At 48.0% G+C, this 16,186-nt stretch overlaps 1 protein-coding gene across 2 annotated transcripts in view; it reads right to left on the reverse strand.

The window, feature by feature from the left end:
* The window catches only part of BDP1 (BDP1 general transcription factor IIIB subunit), a 184,713-nt gene that overhangs the window by 60,719 nt on the left and 107,808 nt on the right, over positions 1 to 16,186 (reverse strand). For both annotated transcript variants that reach the window (XM_088443767.1, XM_088443766.1), the window contains 5 exons: positions 3,454 to 3,589; positions 2,630 to 2,700; positions 1,311 to 1,542; positions 967 to 1,130; positions 23 to 797 (listed from right to left, as the gene is read on the reverse strand). In XM_088443767.1, coding sequence (XP_088299893.1) covers positions 23 to 797; positions 967 to 1,130; positions 1,311 to 1,542; positions 2,630 to 2,700; positions 3,454 to 3,589 — 1,378 coding nt within the window. The remainder of the gene's footprint in view (positions 1 to 22; positions 798 to 966; positions 1,131 to 1,310; positions 1,543 to 2,629; positions 2,701 to 3,453; positions 3,590 to 16,186) is intronic.

Below are 16,186 nucleotides of genomic sequence, written 5' to 3' on the forward strand. Positions count from 1 at the left end.
TTTAAACAATATTGCTACTTACACATCCTAAAACAGATAACTCATCATTGCTGTCAAGGCATATCTTCTCACTGTTTTCAAGGGATATCTTCTCACTGTTTTCAAGGGATATCTTCTCACTGTTTTCAAGGGATATCTTCTCATTGTTTTCAAGGGATATCTTCTCACTGTTTTCAAGGGATATCTTCTCACTGTTTTCAAGGGATATCTTCTCACTGTATTCCAGGGATATCGTCTCACTGTATTCCAGGGATATCTTCTCATTGTTTTCAAGGGATAGCTTCTCATTGTTATCAAGGGACAGCTTCTCATTGTTATCAAGGGATAGCTTCTCATTGTTATCAAGGGATAGCTTCTCATTGTTATCAAGGGATAGCTTCTCATTGTTATCAAGGGATAGCTTCTCATTGTTTTCAAGGGATATCTTCTCATTGTTATCAAGGGATAGCTTCTCATTGTTATCAAGGGATAGCTTCTCATTGTTATCAAGGGATAGCTTCTCATTGTTATCAAGGGATAGCTTCTCATTGTTATCAAGGGATATCTTCTCACTCTTTTCAAGGGATATCTTCTCACTCTTTTCAAGGGATATCTTCTCAATGTTATCAAGGGATATCTTCTCAACAGCATATTCAGATGCAGCCTCCAAGCTTTTGTCTTTTTCTCCCACTTCAGTTACTCGTTTCCGACCAGAGGCCTTCAATAGATTGGGCTTTGGTCGTCCCAGCTGTCCTCGTTTCAATAGAATGGGTTTAATGGGAGATTTCTTACATTCAGCGTGAGGCACAGAATCCGTACTAAATATAAAAAGGAAAGGTGTCAAATGTAAGATACAGACGGATAACTGGATATGATACACATGGCATGGTTAAGAAAGAAAAAACAATATTTAAAATCAAAGCATATGTAAAAATACTGTGAGAAACACAACAACCACCATTCAGAGGCAACATATCAGGAACTCACAGTGGGTCCTGATTCACAGGGCTGACTCCTTGACCTGAAACATCATCTGTGATCATTTTTGGGGATGATTTAGGATCGGAGCACAAGCCTTTTTCTGGGAGACAAGAATCTTGGGCAGAGATGGAAACTCCGCCAGCCTCATGTACGGACATTCTGGTTTCTTGCTGCAAAATAAGAATGAAAAATGGATTATGAAGCAATAAGTTGCTCATCTCCCATTACTGTGAGATCTCTTATTCACACATTTAAAACTTCAAATACTGTATATTTAAAAACCAATAAATACAGTTCCCCTCGGATGTAGTTAACGGACATCAAACCCCATCAGCAAAACCAAAACATACTATTCCAGAACGGACGTCATTCTGTATGCAGCTGGGCAAGTTACCACTGTTGTTTGCAGCAGGAACCCCAGCACACTCCCCAGTGGCGGCTTCATTCACGTCTGACTTTTCTATCTCAGCAGATGACTTTATTACGTTGGGGTTTGGTCTCTGGAACCGGCCTCGTGCAAGGATAGCAGGTTTTATAGGGCATGCCCTACGTTCTTCACGAGAACTAGAGGGTGGCTCAGATCTATAGAGTAAAAATAATACTTTAACAACAACTAAAACACATATTGCACAAGGGGGGGGGAGAGACTGAAGTCATAGCAAGGTGCCGCAGGCATCATAATGATCTCATGCTGCAAACTTTACCATCTATTACAGTAAAAAATACTCATAACATTTTTCTCACACCTCTATGGGCTTCAAGGGAAAATGAGCGAAGATACTGGCGTCTTTGCCGGACCATTCTGGAGGCATCACTATGAATTGTATGGACTGCATTCATTGTATACTATCTGCATTATTTACGACCTGGATAGGTCTTTCACTCACTTATCGCTCTGCCACAATTATAATCCAGGATTGAGGTTATAGACAGGCAGGTTTGAAAACTATACAGAAGTGTTCATTCTTATCTAGTCTCAATAGACCATGCAGCGCGATAGGTCTACCGTGAGTGAGCCGCCAGGTTCCGCGAGACTTTGCTAGTGCCAGGTGTCTTTTTGACGAAAATGCATGTAACTCGCAATGTGATGCGACTAGGACACACCAGAAGACTGCGCTGATTAGTTTGATATGTGACACTTGTATATCTGTGTGTAACTGACATAGAACTTGGCATGGAAAAAAGCTGTGGCCGCTGCATCGTAGCACTTTGATGATTGAGGGACTCAGTCGCACACAGATATAGATATACAGACACAGATATACAAGGGTCACATAGAAAATGAATCAGCAGAGTCTCCAGATGCATTTTCGGCAAAAAACAGACGCAAGAAAACATCTGGCGCTAGCAGAATCTAACAGGACCAGGTGTGCCAAGCGGAGCTGTTCGGCGCGACTGCAGCAAAGACGAGTAAGGAAACACCTGTAGTCTGGATATTATACTGAATGCACAAATCAGTACCTCTAGAATATATAATAAATAAATAAAAAAATCTTTCCTTCAACACAAAAGAAAAAAAGGAAAACCCTACATAACGACAATATTCCTTGTAATGCGAATGTGTGCTTTATTTTTGCTTTCAATGTGTATTCATAGCCATGCCATGAGTCAAACCAATATTTGTGTGTAACAGAAAACATCTTAATAATTGCAAAAGGTTTATTCTTACTTTTCCTCAACTTTAGTTTTTTGGTCCCTGTCAGCAGAATGTGAAGGCGACATGGTGTCAGCACAGGAAGCCTGAGGGAGCAACAAAAATAAAAAGGTCTTCAAACCCTATATATTAAAAAATAGTATATTCTAAATAGACAATAAAATGCATGCAGTTCTTACAGTACTAAAAGTAATATTTATATTTAAATAACTACAATAGATCAATAAAAAAAAACAACAACAATAAAAAGTTGAATATGTATGTGGTTAGAAGAATACTGCAGCACACAGCAGGGAGGATATATTAATGATCTTTTTTTAATTGTCTTTGCATTACTGCTCCTTTGGCTGTATCCACTGTAACCTTTCACGACTTTTACACCTGCTTTCAATCAAACTCAATGTGGTCATCATACACAAAGAAAAGATTTAATTAGCAATTTTATAGGAGAAAAAGTAATCTCAAGTTTATAATCAAACTAGTAAACAAGCACAATAATTGACTGACTGATAGAGGTAATTACACAAAAACACACCAATTAGGGAGTACTCAGGATATGTAAATAAAAACATAATTTTTATATTAATGATAAAACATAGTGATAATCCATAAAATAGCACAAATATGCAAAATAGAATATTCAATTATTTGATTGGCCATAGAGGAAATCTGGTCACTCAAAGACTCCAATCAACAGATGTGTAAAGTCGCCGATCACACTAAAATTAGGAAATGTACTTTTGCAATGTAATGCAATCTAACGCCCAGCTCTATTAATCTCTATTTTGCTTCTCACAGTACAAAATTTTACAGAAATGAATAAAAATCAAAACAGTAACCTGTCCAGAGTCTTCTGCATTTGACGCATGCCGAGTATCCCGCTCTGTTACACATGGCTTATTCTTTGCTGAGGTCTTTGTCAAGTTTGGTTTTGGTTTCAACAGACGTCCTCTCACTGGCTGAGGTTTCCCTTTACTGCAACAAAGCCATGAAGAGAGAATCAAGCTGGCCATACACCAAACCAACTTTCCTCCAACCATCCAACTAGTTGGATGATTGGAATGAAAACCCGGTAATGCATGGGAGCAAATGACCATCAGCAATTTGCTCCCAAACAACAGAAAACACGAAAAAGGTTGTTCAGGCAAGTTGGTTAAATCTCAGCAGTAGACTTCTATTTTTCACATGATCAAAAATATGAGATATGGTAAGAACTTACCCTTGTTATCTCTATTTCTACGAAGTCCATAGGGTTCCACAGGATACCTTGGGGTATAGGTGTGACGTCAGTCGCAGGGCACCAAAGAGTTAAGCTTTCAGCCTCCCAGGATGCACTAGGTCCCCCTCCTATACCCCGCCCCCGGGCCAAGGCACCTCAGTTAGTTACCAAGCCATAGGCCGGAGGAGGAGAAGGAAGAGAGAGAACAAAGATCTGGACACATACAAGAATCACATTCTCACCAGAGGGAGACGGAAAACCGGTGACCAGAGCAAAGCCCATCTGCAGCACAGGTGCGACAGGGCGGGAGTCCTGTGGAACCCTATGGACTTCGTAGAAATAGAGATAACAAGGGTAAGTTCTTACCATATCTCATATTTTCTACTTCAGGGTCCATAGGGTATCCACAGGATACCTTGGGGATGTCCCAAAGCAGTATCCTTTAAGGGTGGGGACGCTCCTGTGCAGAAAGGAGAATCCGCCGCCCGAAGGAAGCATCCTGAGAGGCGAAGGTGTCAAACCTGTAATACCTCACGAAGGTATGGACAGAAGACCACGTAGCAGCCTTGCAGATCTGAACTGCCGAGGCACCACGTCGAGCTGCCCACGAAGGACCCACAGACCTAGTGGAATGAGCCTTCAGAGAAGGAGGGACCGGTAGGCCTTCATGAAGATAAGCTTCAGAAATAGCCATACGGATCCAGGCTGCCAAAGTTTGCTTTGAAGCAGGCCAACCCTTTTTACAGAAGCCATAGAGGACAACAAAGCGTCCGACTTCCTAAACGAAGAAGTGCGGTCAACATAAGTCCTTAAAGCCCGCACAACATCCAAAGAGGCCTCACCCACGGAAAGACCCGGTGAGTTAAAGGCCGGAACAACTATTTCCTCGTTAACATGAAACTGGGAAACAACTTTGGGAAGAAACTCGGGCCGAGTGCGGAGCACTGCCCTGTTCCCATGAAAAACCAAGAAAGGGGGTCTACAAGAAAGAGCCCCTAACTCAGAAACACGTCTGGCCGAAGCAACGGCCAGAAGGAAAACAGTCTTAGCTGTTAGCCATTTAATATCCACTGAGCCCAGTGGTTCAAACGGCGGTCCTTGGAGAGCCCTCAGGACCACAGCCAAATCCCAAGGCGCCACAGGTGGAACAAAGGGCGGCTGAATACGGAGAACACCTTGCATAAAGGTGCGCACATCCGGGATTGTAGCAATCCTACGGTGAAATGAGACAGATAGGGCCGAAACCTGTACCTTCAAAGAAGCAAGGCGAAGCCCATGATCTAGTCCCGCTTGCAGGAAGGCGAGAATCCGAGACACACGAAACTCCCGCGGTGCATAACCTCTCGGTCGACACCACTGGAAGAACGTATGCCACACGCGATGGTATATCCTCGCGGAAGACGGTTTCCGAGCTCGTAACATGGTACGCACCACAGAGCTGGAAAACACCCCCGGGACCTCAGCATGGCCGTCTCAACAGCCACGCCGCCAAAGACAGCCGAGTCAGGTCCGGGTGAAGACAAGGACCCTGAGACAGAAGGTCCGGTCGTAGCGGCAACCGCAGAGGACTGTCCACGGACAGACCCTGAAGGTCTGAGAACCAGTGCCGTCTGGGCCACGCGGGAGCTATCAACAGGAGCGTCCCTCCTTCCTGTTTGAATTTCCGGATTACCCGTGGAAGAAGGGAGACCGGAGGGAACAGGTATGCGAACCTGAACGTCCACCGGACGGACAGAGCATCCACCAGAGACGCCCCTTCGTCTCTTGTGCGAGACCCGTACACCGGCAACTTGTTGTTGTGCCGGGACGCCATGAGGTCGATTTCTGGAAGACCCCACCTGTCCACCAGTAGTTGAAAAATGTCCGGGTGCAGGGACCATTCCCCTGGATGAACGTCCTGGCGACTTAGAAAGTCTGCCTCCCAATTTAGCACTCCCGGGATGAAGACCGCTGATATGGCCGGAAGATTGCGCTCCGCCCAAACCAGGATCCGAGAGACCTCTACGAGAGCCGCCCGACTGCGAGTTCCTCCTTGCCTGTTTATGTAGGCCACGGTGGTAGCATTGTCCGACTGGACCTGCACCGGGTGACCCTGGAGAAACCGCTGTGCCTGCAGGAGAGCATTGAAGACCGCACAGAGTTCCAAGATATTTATTGGAAGCTCCGCTTCTGTCGGCGTCCACCTGCCCTGGAACAAGTGTGGACCCGAAACTGCTCCCCAGCCCCGAAGACTGGCGTCCGTTGTCAACAGGACCCAATTTGGAACCCAGAACGGACGTCCCTTGTTGAGGTGGGTCGTCTTTAACCACCACGCAAGGGACAGGTGAACCTCCGGGGTGAGCACAATCGTCTGGAACTTCAGAGACTGAGGCAGCCCGTTCCACTTGGACAGGATCAGGTGCTGCAGAGGTCTGGAGTGAAACAGGGCGTATTCCACCATGTCGAACCCCGACACCATGGAGCCCAGTAACCTCATCGCCGAGTGTAAGGACACCCGGCGGCTGTGGAGACAACTGCGCACCCTTGACTGTAAAGCAGAGATCTTGTCCTCCGTCACGAAGATCCTTTGCTGTCCCGAGTCCAATAAGGCTCCAAGATGCAGAATCCTCCGAGACGGGATTAGAGAGGACTTCTGCCAGTTGATTAGCCAGCCGTGCCGTTGCAGCAGTGCAATGGTCAGGTCCAAGTGGTGTAACAGGAGCTCTGGAGATCCTGCCACCAATAACAGGTCGTCCAAGTACGGCAACATGCGGACTCCTTGCAGCCGCAGAGAAGCCGCCATGACCGCCATCACCTTGGTGAAAACACGTGGTGCTGTCGCCAGGCCAAAAGGTAACGCCCGAAACTGGAAGTGGTCGCTGCGGATTGCAAACCGAAGGAACTCTTGATGGCGCAAAAGAATAGGGACATGCAGGTAAGCGTCCTGTATGTCCAATGACACCATGTAGTCCCCAGGTTCCAGCGCCAGAATGATGGACCGTAGGGTCTCCATCCGAAACTTCGGGACCCGCAAAGACTTGTTGAGTGCTTTGAGGTTGAGAATCGGACGATATGACCCATTGGGTTTCTGTACCAAAAATAGATTTGAATAGAAACCCTGGCCCCTCTGGGAGAATGGAACAGGCACTATAACTCCAGCCTGGAGCATAGTGTGCAATACCTTCCGCAGCTCCGTAGCCTTGTTCCGGTCTGATGGTAGACCCGTGGTGAAGAATCGAGCCGGGGGTCTGTGCCGGAAGGAGAGGGCATACCCGTGGGAGACCACCTCCAGAACCCAAGTGTCTGTCGTAGTGAACGACCAACACCGGGAGAACTGCAGCAGGCGGCCTCCCACCCTGGGATCCCCCAAGGGGAGACCCGGACCGTCAGGCCGCAGGCTTGTCATCTGGCTTGGGGGCCGGACGTCTGGTACTCCATGCCTGTTTCCGGGGCTTGACCGATTTCTTAGGGCCAGCCTGTCGAGGAAACGACTGTGGTTTGGGCCTGCCCTGGGCCCTAGATGACCGAAAGGACGATGGTCCAGAACCAGAAGGAGCAGCGGCCGACGGGAGACAAGCAGATTTGGCTGCCGCCAGCGTGGCCACAATCTTATCCAGATCCGGACCGAAGAGAACTTCTCCGGTAAACGGCAACGCTTCCAGACCTTTCTTGGAATCTGCGTCCGCCTTCCAGGATCGCAGCCACAAGGTGTGACGAGCAGCTACCGCTGCTGAAGAAATTCTAGACACCAGAGTACTAATGTCTAGAGCCGCCTCGTTGATGTAGGTGGCCGAATCACGGAGATTGCCAATCAACTCCGCCTGTTCGGCCGGACAGTCGGATTCAAAAGAAGCCTCTAATGAATCCGCCCAGCGCTCCATCGCTCTGGCAACCCAGCAAATGGCCATAGCCGGCCGTGCTGCCCCCCCTGCAAGGGAATAAGCGGACTTCAGGCAGATTTCTACCTTGCGGTCCGTAGCATCCTTAAGGGAGGACATGGATGGCATCGGCAATGTGGCACTACGGACAAGACGGGTCACGTGAGAATCCACCTGTGGAGGGGATTCCCACTTAGCAAAATAATTATCCGCGAACGGATAAGCCACCGCCAGGCGTCTCTGCGGCTGGTATATTTAGCCGCTGGGGGAACTTCGTCCTCAATCACCAAGGCTGTGCGGACCGCCCGAATAAGTCCAGGAATATATACTTTGGACTTAGCATCAGCGTCCTTAGTATGGAGAGGTTCCTGATCGTAAGGATCCAGAATCTCCCCATCATCAGACGTCCCTTTGTCATCCTCATAAGGAGCGGACAGAGACGCCACCGGCCTTTTATGAGGCCGCATCACAGACTCCCCTTGCAACACATCCAACAAGTGCTGTACAGAACTCGTCAGGGAGTTAACCCACGCTGGCTCCTGAGAACCCAGGAGCGGGGAAATAGGGAGACTGTGGGGTACCACCAATTGTCGTGGGAACCCCTGCATGGGTGACGACACCACAGACTGCTGGGACAAACCCATCGGAGTAAACGCGGGCTGCGGAGCTAACTGGCCCACTAAAGCTGTTAACGCCTGAGCGAAACAAGCCCAGGGCGGCTCCTGTACCGGTGCTGTAACCGTAATAGGCCGCGCCATGGACAAACACTGCCGGCAAAGGCCCTCCGCGCTACCCTCCCCCTCCGCTAATGGTACTTTGCACGTGGTACACTGTAGCCGGAGGGGAAAATCACTTTCAGACATGATGGCACCACGTATGTGACCTCTCTCACCAATTAAGTATTAAATAGGCGAGAGACCACCCTGCAGCACCGCACCGCAAGGGCTTTAGCAGAAGAACAGGGACAGTAATAAAGCTGACAGTTTAGAGAAGAAAAGTTACAGGCAGCGCTAGCACAGTCACATACAATGCAGAGAAATAACAATTCCTGCACTAACAGCGCTGATCACTCAACTACACAGACACAGGGCCTGGTAGGACACAGCGCTGCATACACAGACCTGAGCCACAGCGGAGGAGAGGTATGCGGGGGGACCCAGACCACGATGCTTCCTTCCAGACTTCCAGCAGCGTTCACCATGCGTTGCAGAGAAGATGGCCGCCGAGGAGCAGAGAGAAGCTGGCCTGGGGGAGGAGCGCTGACACAGGACCAGTCAGCACAGTGCAGAGAGGGCTGTGTGCAGCGGGGGAGGCGCTGGCTGTGAGACAGGGAAGGCGCGCTCCCCTGGCATGCATTTAACCCCTGGGACGCCGCAGCGCTACCGCTCTGCTGCGGTCCGCTGTCCCAGGGGGTAGTGGAAGCGCAGGTTGGTCGCCTGGCTCCACGCTGCAGCCAGTCCCCAGGGAGCCCCCTGCCTGGGGACTTAGGACCATGTGATCAGCGGGGACCCACCGCGGGACCCCGCTGCTTACCTCTGTCCCCCTTGAATCCGGCCATGGTCCGGAGCATCTGGGGTCACCGCTAGCTGTGACCCCAGACGCCCACCAGCATCCCCGGATCAGTACCGGCGTTCTGGTACCGGCGGGGTGTAGGGAAGACAGCATGGACATCAGGACTGACTGTCCATGCTGTTCATCCAGATGTGCAGCCACAGCTGCATGAAGAAAAAGCTTCAGGGGCTCTTCTAGCCCCCACTCCAACAGGTGCACCCGACTCCGGCCGGGCACCAAACTAAACTGAGGTGCCTTGGCCCGGGGGCGGGGTATAGGAGGGGGACCTAGTGCATCCTGGGAGGCTGAAAGCTTAACTCTTTGGTGCCCTGCGACTGACGTCACACCTATACCCCAAGGTATCCTGTGGATACCCTATGGACCCTGAAGTAGAAATTTGTCTGAGACGTCACATGGATTTCTCTCATCATTGATCAGCTTCATTTTACAACACAATTATTTCACATTTTATTATTATTATTCTCCTTTATATGGCGCAACAAGGGTTCTGCAGCGTCTTACATAGTACATAAACAAGGTACAGAAACAGTTGAACAGAACAAGAAAACAGTGACATACAGTACAAGACAAGTACAAGGTATATAAACATTGCTGCAACAGTAGCAAGGTGGCATAAATCAAGGGTTAGGTGCTGTTATAAGAGGTATAGAGTAGATAACAATATGAGTAAAGGAAGGAAAAGCACATGAGGGAAGAGGGCCCTGCTCGTGAGAACTTTCATTCTAAAGGGGAGGGGCAGACAGACAGGGGTGACACAGATGGGGTAGACAGTGAGCATGGGACAGAGGATTAAGATGACAGATGGGTGGACTCCTATTTTACAGTATGTGAGGAAGTCATTTGGATTAAGATTTAAGTCAATAACATTCTATTTTACTTGACAGTTTTTGTAGGTGTCTGTTTAAAGCCATGGTTGTTATTTCAGTTTATGTGAAGTTTGATGGGTAGCTGAAGCCACTTCATCAAGGGCTTTTTAAAGAGTTTGGTTAAGGTGTGAACCAGCAGTCTCACGTAAATGTAGACATTGGTGAAAGTAGTAGTTGTAAAGAGATGTTCAGATGTAAAGAGATGTTCAGATGTAAAATAATGATAAGCTGTGATAGAGTGTGGACTCCATAAAGCACATTTATTGATTTGGAGGGTGATGGGGGCCACGTGAGGTTTGCAGTACGGCTGCAATGAGCACAGAGAGGTGAGATGCAGAGAGAGTTAAGGATGTTATATCCTTAGAGCAGGGGTGGGGAACCTTTTTTTTGCTGAGGGCCATTTTGATTTATAAAATATTATTCGCTGGGCCGGTGCAGGCCACGACCTCTCCGTGTGATGTCACACCGGGGCGGGGCCACAATATCCAGTGATTACAGCAATGCCCGGAGCATCCTGAGGATGCTCCGGGGAGCTGTAAGGTCAGTGGTGTGAGCATCTGAAGCTTCCTAAGGATGCTCCAGGCGGCATTGCTGCATAGATTCTGACTGCAGGGTGCCATTCTAGGCACCCTGCTAGCCAGATGAAGCTAGCAGAATAAAGCTCCGAGGGCCGTACCAAATGATTCTGGGGGCCTTACACTGCCCCCGGACCTGAGGTTCCCCATCCCTGCATTAGAGAAAATACAAAGGAGTGTTTTGATGAAAAGAAATGTGTAGTACATGGTGAGTTTTAGGTTAGTTACTTTTAGACAAATTTTAAAGAAATCAGTTTTTAATTTGAAATTACTTTAGATGTTGGTCAAGGTTTGTTTATGCATTTAACACTTGGTGCCTTTAACCACAGCTGCCAAACAGCCACAGCTGCCCTTACTGATTCAAATTTTTTTTTACAAATTTACGGTACTGCCATGGGACCCAGGATCACCAAGAGCTTTGCAAACCTCTACATGGGGCATTTGAGGAACACTACATTTGGAATGGCGGGTTCGGGGCAAACATGGTTTTCTATGGTAAGTATAACAAGAGATATGGTAAGAACTTACCTTTGTTATCTCTGTTTCTACGAAGTCCATAGGGTCCACAGGGTTGACCTTGGGGGTATAGCTGGAACTGGATCCACGGGAACCACGCAGTTAAAACGGATTTAGCCAGAGTATCCACTAATTTTGTCCAAGTCTGGACCAAACAGCAACTCCCCATTAAAAGGTAAGTCCTCCGGGCCCTTTTTAGAGTCTGTGTCAGCTCTCCAGGACCGCAGAAACAAAGAACGACGAGCAGACACAGCTGCAGCCGAAACCCTAGAGGTCAGCAGGCTGGCATCTAACGATGCTTCCCCAATATAGGAAGCCACATCAGTCATCTGTCCTATTAACGCTCTCTGTATATCCGGACATCGTCTGGAAGAGTACCCTTTAAAGCGTTGGCCCAGCTCTCAACGGCCTTAGCCACCCAAGAGATGGCCATGGATGGACGGGCCACTGCCCCAGAGAGAGAGTAGATAGACTTTAAACAAGTCTCCACTTTCCTGTCCGTAGGATCCTTCAGAGAAGAGATAGACGGCAATGTAGCACTTTTAATTAAGCGGGTGACATGGGAATCCACCGCAGGTGGGATTTCCCATTTCCTGCAATGAGCCTCAGGAAAAGGATAGTTGGACGCCAACCATTTCTGTGGTTGGAATCTCTTACTGGGCGACTGCCAGGCCCCCGCCATATGATGCGTCAATTGGTCAGACAGGGGAAAGAACATTCGAAGTTACCTTAGCCTTTTTAAAATTAGGATACTTCGACCTAGGAGCCGGTGCATCCTCCTCTATGTGAAGGATGGCCCGCACCGCCCTAACCAATGCCGGCACATTAATGGAGAACTTAGTCTCCACCTCCTGGGCCATGGCATCCGAGTCAGTGTCCTCATGTACTTCTCCGTCATCTGAAGACACGTCCGTGTCCGTTAACTGCGCAGCCAGTGAAGCCGTAACGAGGCGCTTGGACGCCTTTGGGGGCATGTCACTTTGTAACATCGACTGAAAAGCTGGAGAGTACATCCACCCAGGGTGGAGGAACTGTCTGAGGATACCACTGAAAGGGTACCATGGACTGCTGCGTCACTGAGGGAGACTGTACGTACACAGGCAACCCCGAATAAGGACCCACAGTCTGAGACCCGGGGGGAGACTGCAACAAATGCGGAACACCCGGGGAATGGGGGATGGTAGGCTGGGGCAACGACCTAATAGGGACTGCAGTCAGGACCGCTAAACGGTCCGCGATTGACGCCAGCACCTGCGAAAACATCGCCCAAGGAGGATCCTGCGTCGTAGGGGGTATAGAGGGGCCAGGCACTAGCTGGCACCGCCAGCACAGACCATCCTGTGATAAATCCTCCCTATCAACCCCTGCCGAACAGCGTCGGCAGGAAAACAACACAGGAGCCACGGAGAGCTCATTCTCCTCATCAGACATAACACAATAAATTTGTAATAAATATAGATCACCGAGAAGAGGTGAGGCGTGTAACACCTGCGCACTCCCAAGTATGCAACACAAACAGCCCACATAATGGTACTGAGTAGCACACCACTGTATGTGACCGACCTCACAAATACTTTGATTTATATAAGTGAAACCGCCCTTCCCCCACACACCTGCGGGCCGCAGGCGAAGGAAAGGGATAGGTATAAGATGACAGTCAGCAGAAAAATAGCACAGACAGGCAATACTAGCAAAAGTCACATACCATGCAGGAAGATAATACTCACTGCACCTTTAGCTACAATCAACCTCCCAGATTCAGTGTCTGGGAGGGCTATAGCGCTGCGAACACAGTCCTTTTGCACAGGGGGACCGGTCCAAGCACTGCCTGTGAGATCTGCGTTGCTGCCAGAAGATGGCCGCTGGAGAGCTCTGAGGAGGAGTGGCCGCAGGAGGAGCAGCTCAGCGACGCCAGCACGCATGAGAGAAGGCGCGCTGAGCTGAGGGGAGGAGCTGCTAAACCAGGGAAGGCTGCCTCCCCTGGCTAGTGATTAACCCCAGGGACGCTGGTTCCCGTCCAGCACTTATTCCCTGGTGGTCCAGCGGTCACGCGGGGTATTCCTATGAAGGGGGAGCCCGCCGCCACTACTAGCGCTGCCGCGATGCGCTGCCTGCGGCTTACCTGTCCCCGTGACTCCGGCAGCAGTCTGTGTAGGTCCCGAAGCCCTGCTAGTACTAACTCCGGGGTCCCGCTGCGATCCCCAGATCAGTACTGGCGTTGCAGCACCAGAGGGGTTGTTGGAGCGGCAGCGTGAACGTCCAAACAGACAGTCTGATGCTGCTGCTCTGAAGAAGTAAAAATAAATAAATATCTTCTTAAAAAATAAAAATAAGCTTAGGGGCTGCATATGCAGCCCCACCGCGCCAGGGTGACCCGACTCTGGCCGGGCACCAGCTAAAACTGGTGTGCCTGTGGCTCGGGGGCGGGGTATAGAGGAGGATGGACCCAAGTGCATCCTGGGAGCAGCAAAAGCTTTAACTGTGTGGTGCCCGTGGATCCAGATCCAGCTATACACCCAAGGTCAACCCTGTGGACCCTCTATGGACCCTGAAGTAGAAAAGAGGATTTGTTTTTGTTTGGGGTGGGGATGCACTCTGTCACTACATTTGTTGATCGCTTAAATAATAATGATTTTAGTTTGAAATTCACAAGTTCGTATAGTGCATAGAGCATAAATTACTTGGACATTACTGTTTCAGATAATTTGCTGGGCACTTCCACTTATTCTAAGGAAGTAGACTGTAACAAATACCTTAATTATGATAGTTGTCACCTTCAGAGCTGAAAGTTCCTTCTGTTGAGGAGGAACTGTTCCAATAGAGAAATGTTCGAACAACAATCACAGAAGTTGTACCTCACATTTCTTGAACAGGACTACCCATGTTCAATTTTGGACAAAGCACTTGAGCAGGCAAAAAAAAAAAAGACAAAGTGGAATATTGATCCTGACAAATAGAACTAGACCATCAACCTGTCCATTTTTTTCATTAGGATCTAATGAGAACGATAGATTGCTTGCATTTATCACTCAATATAATTCTTCGGCACATTAAATTAGAAGGATTATATAAAAAAATTCCTCTCTGCTAAAGATGGACAAACTTTTGGCTCTTGCGATCTCTGAAGCCTCTAGGGTACTCTTCAGGCAGTCAAAGATATTAAAACAAAAATTGGCACTGAGCAGCTTGAGGAACGGAACCGGTAATGACACTACTGAAAATCCTGAGTTATCCTGGCTCCCACCAAAACCAGATGGTTTCTATAACTGTGGTACCAATTGTTGTATAACATGCCAGCATGCACAACACAGGCATTCCGATGTTAAGTCCTTCTCTAGTGGAGACATGTTTAGGATTAGGAACTTTCTGATCTGCAAGTCTACACACGTGATTTATGTATTACAATGTGGATGTGCGTTACAGCAGGGCTTGACAAATTTTTCTAAAATCTAGGATCCAGGATGAAAGTGTAAGAGCCAGATCACTGGCCCCCCCAAAAAAATTACAGGAGTGAGCGAGGAGCACAGCTCTGTGTTATGCAACTGTTATACACACTATACTAGTCCACAAAATAGTTGCAGTTGAATGGATATAGTAACATGGTTAACATGAATAGTCACTGCTCTGCACAGCTCCTTTACTCCACCCCCCACCCTCCAGTAATAATGGACCACATTTCATATAAAACAATGGTGCCAGAAAGTACAACAGAACCCCCCTCCCCTCATGGTCACACCACTATCCCTCTGAAGCTGCTCCGCAATCCCTGGTCATTCATAGACCCTATTACCAGAGAGCTTTATGCAGCCAGAGAAAGGAGACAGACAGTCGGGACGTACAGGAGAATCAGCGTAGACTGAGACAGACAGCATGGGTCATAGCAGGCCAGGGTGGAGAGGAGTCGTCAGTGCAGGATGGGACGGACAGAGGCACAGCAGTCACCGCAGATGACACTCAGCACATGCACTCCTGTGCATGAAATGAACGCCGCAATACGATAGGCACGAATCTCTGTGGCGGATGATGAAAATCTGCTTTCTCCCTCACTGCAAAATCTGGTAGCCAGGCAGCAAATTCGGACTCTAAATACTCGCTTCATAGAGCACAGACGGGGAGTCAATATATAATTAACGAATTGTAGTGTACCTCGACACTTCTCCTCTTGCCCTGGAGCCGGCATAGATCATTTAAAAGTGATGGCCATTGAACAGATTAAATCTACCAAGAGAAAAGGGGACAGATTCCGGCATCTCTGCAAAAAAGAGGCGTTTTGGATCTTTAAATTAAACACTCTAGCCCCGAATGGCCTAAATGACACCATCGGGTCCAGATGGAGCTATTTACAACCTTGTCTTGGTATGTTCCCCCCTAGATTCCTCTCCTGATTCTCCCACATTTGGATGTGTGGGTGAATTGTGGGACCTGCCTTATACACTCCAGGTCCCTGGTGGTAGTGTGGTATGACCCAGGTTAATTTAACGCACATTTGAAGTGATTACTTACTTACAGCCTCAACTGTAGCCCCTTATAGTAGATTTCCAGCACTACCCTCCTTAAGGTCTTCCATTTCTATATTCGATCAATTGCACTGTGGCATCCTTTCCATCCCTTTCCATTCTCTAGTGTCTCCCATTATTGGATCTATCATAGTCTAGGGATCCTTTCTCTCCTCTTTCATTCATTCTTTATGTTAAGTGCTCCTTACAATCTTAGTTTTTATTTATACATTTGAAATATATTTTTATTTATATATATTTTTATTCATTTCGATTCATTAATACCATGTGTATATATATTAAATCTCTCTCTCTATACATATATATATATATATATATCTATATCTATCTCTCTATCCATCTATCTCTTTTCTAGGTTTTTCTCTTCAATATGTATTTTGCTTTCTTGTGTTTATACTTCTGATAATTGAAACTGTTAAAGCCCGGTAAGTTTATGATTGCTACATTTAT

This window comes from Taudactylus pleione, unplaced genomic scaffold (genome assembly GCF_031769625.1).
Source record: "Taudactylus pleione unplaced genomic scaffold, aTauple2 ptg000333l, whole genome shotgun sequence".
NCBI lineage: Eukaryota > Metazoa > Chordata > Amphibia > Anura > Myobatrachidae > Taudactylus > Taudactylus pleione.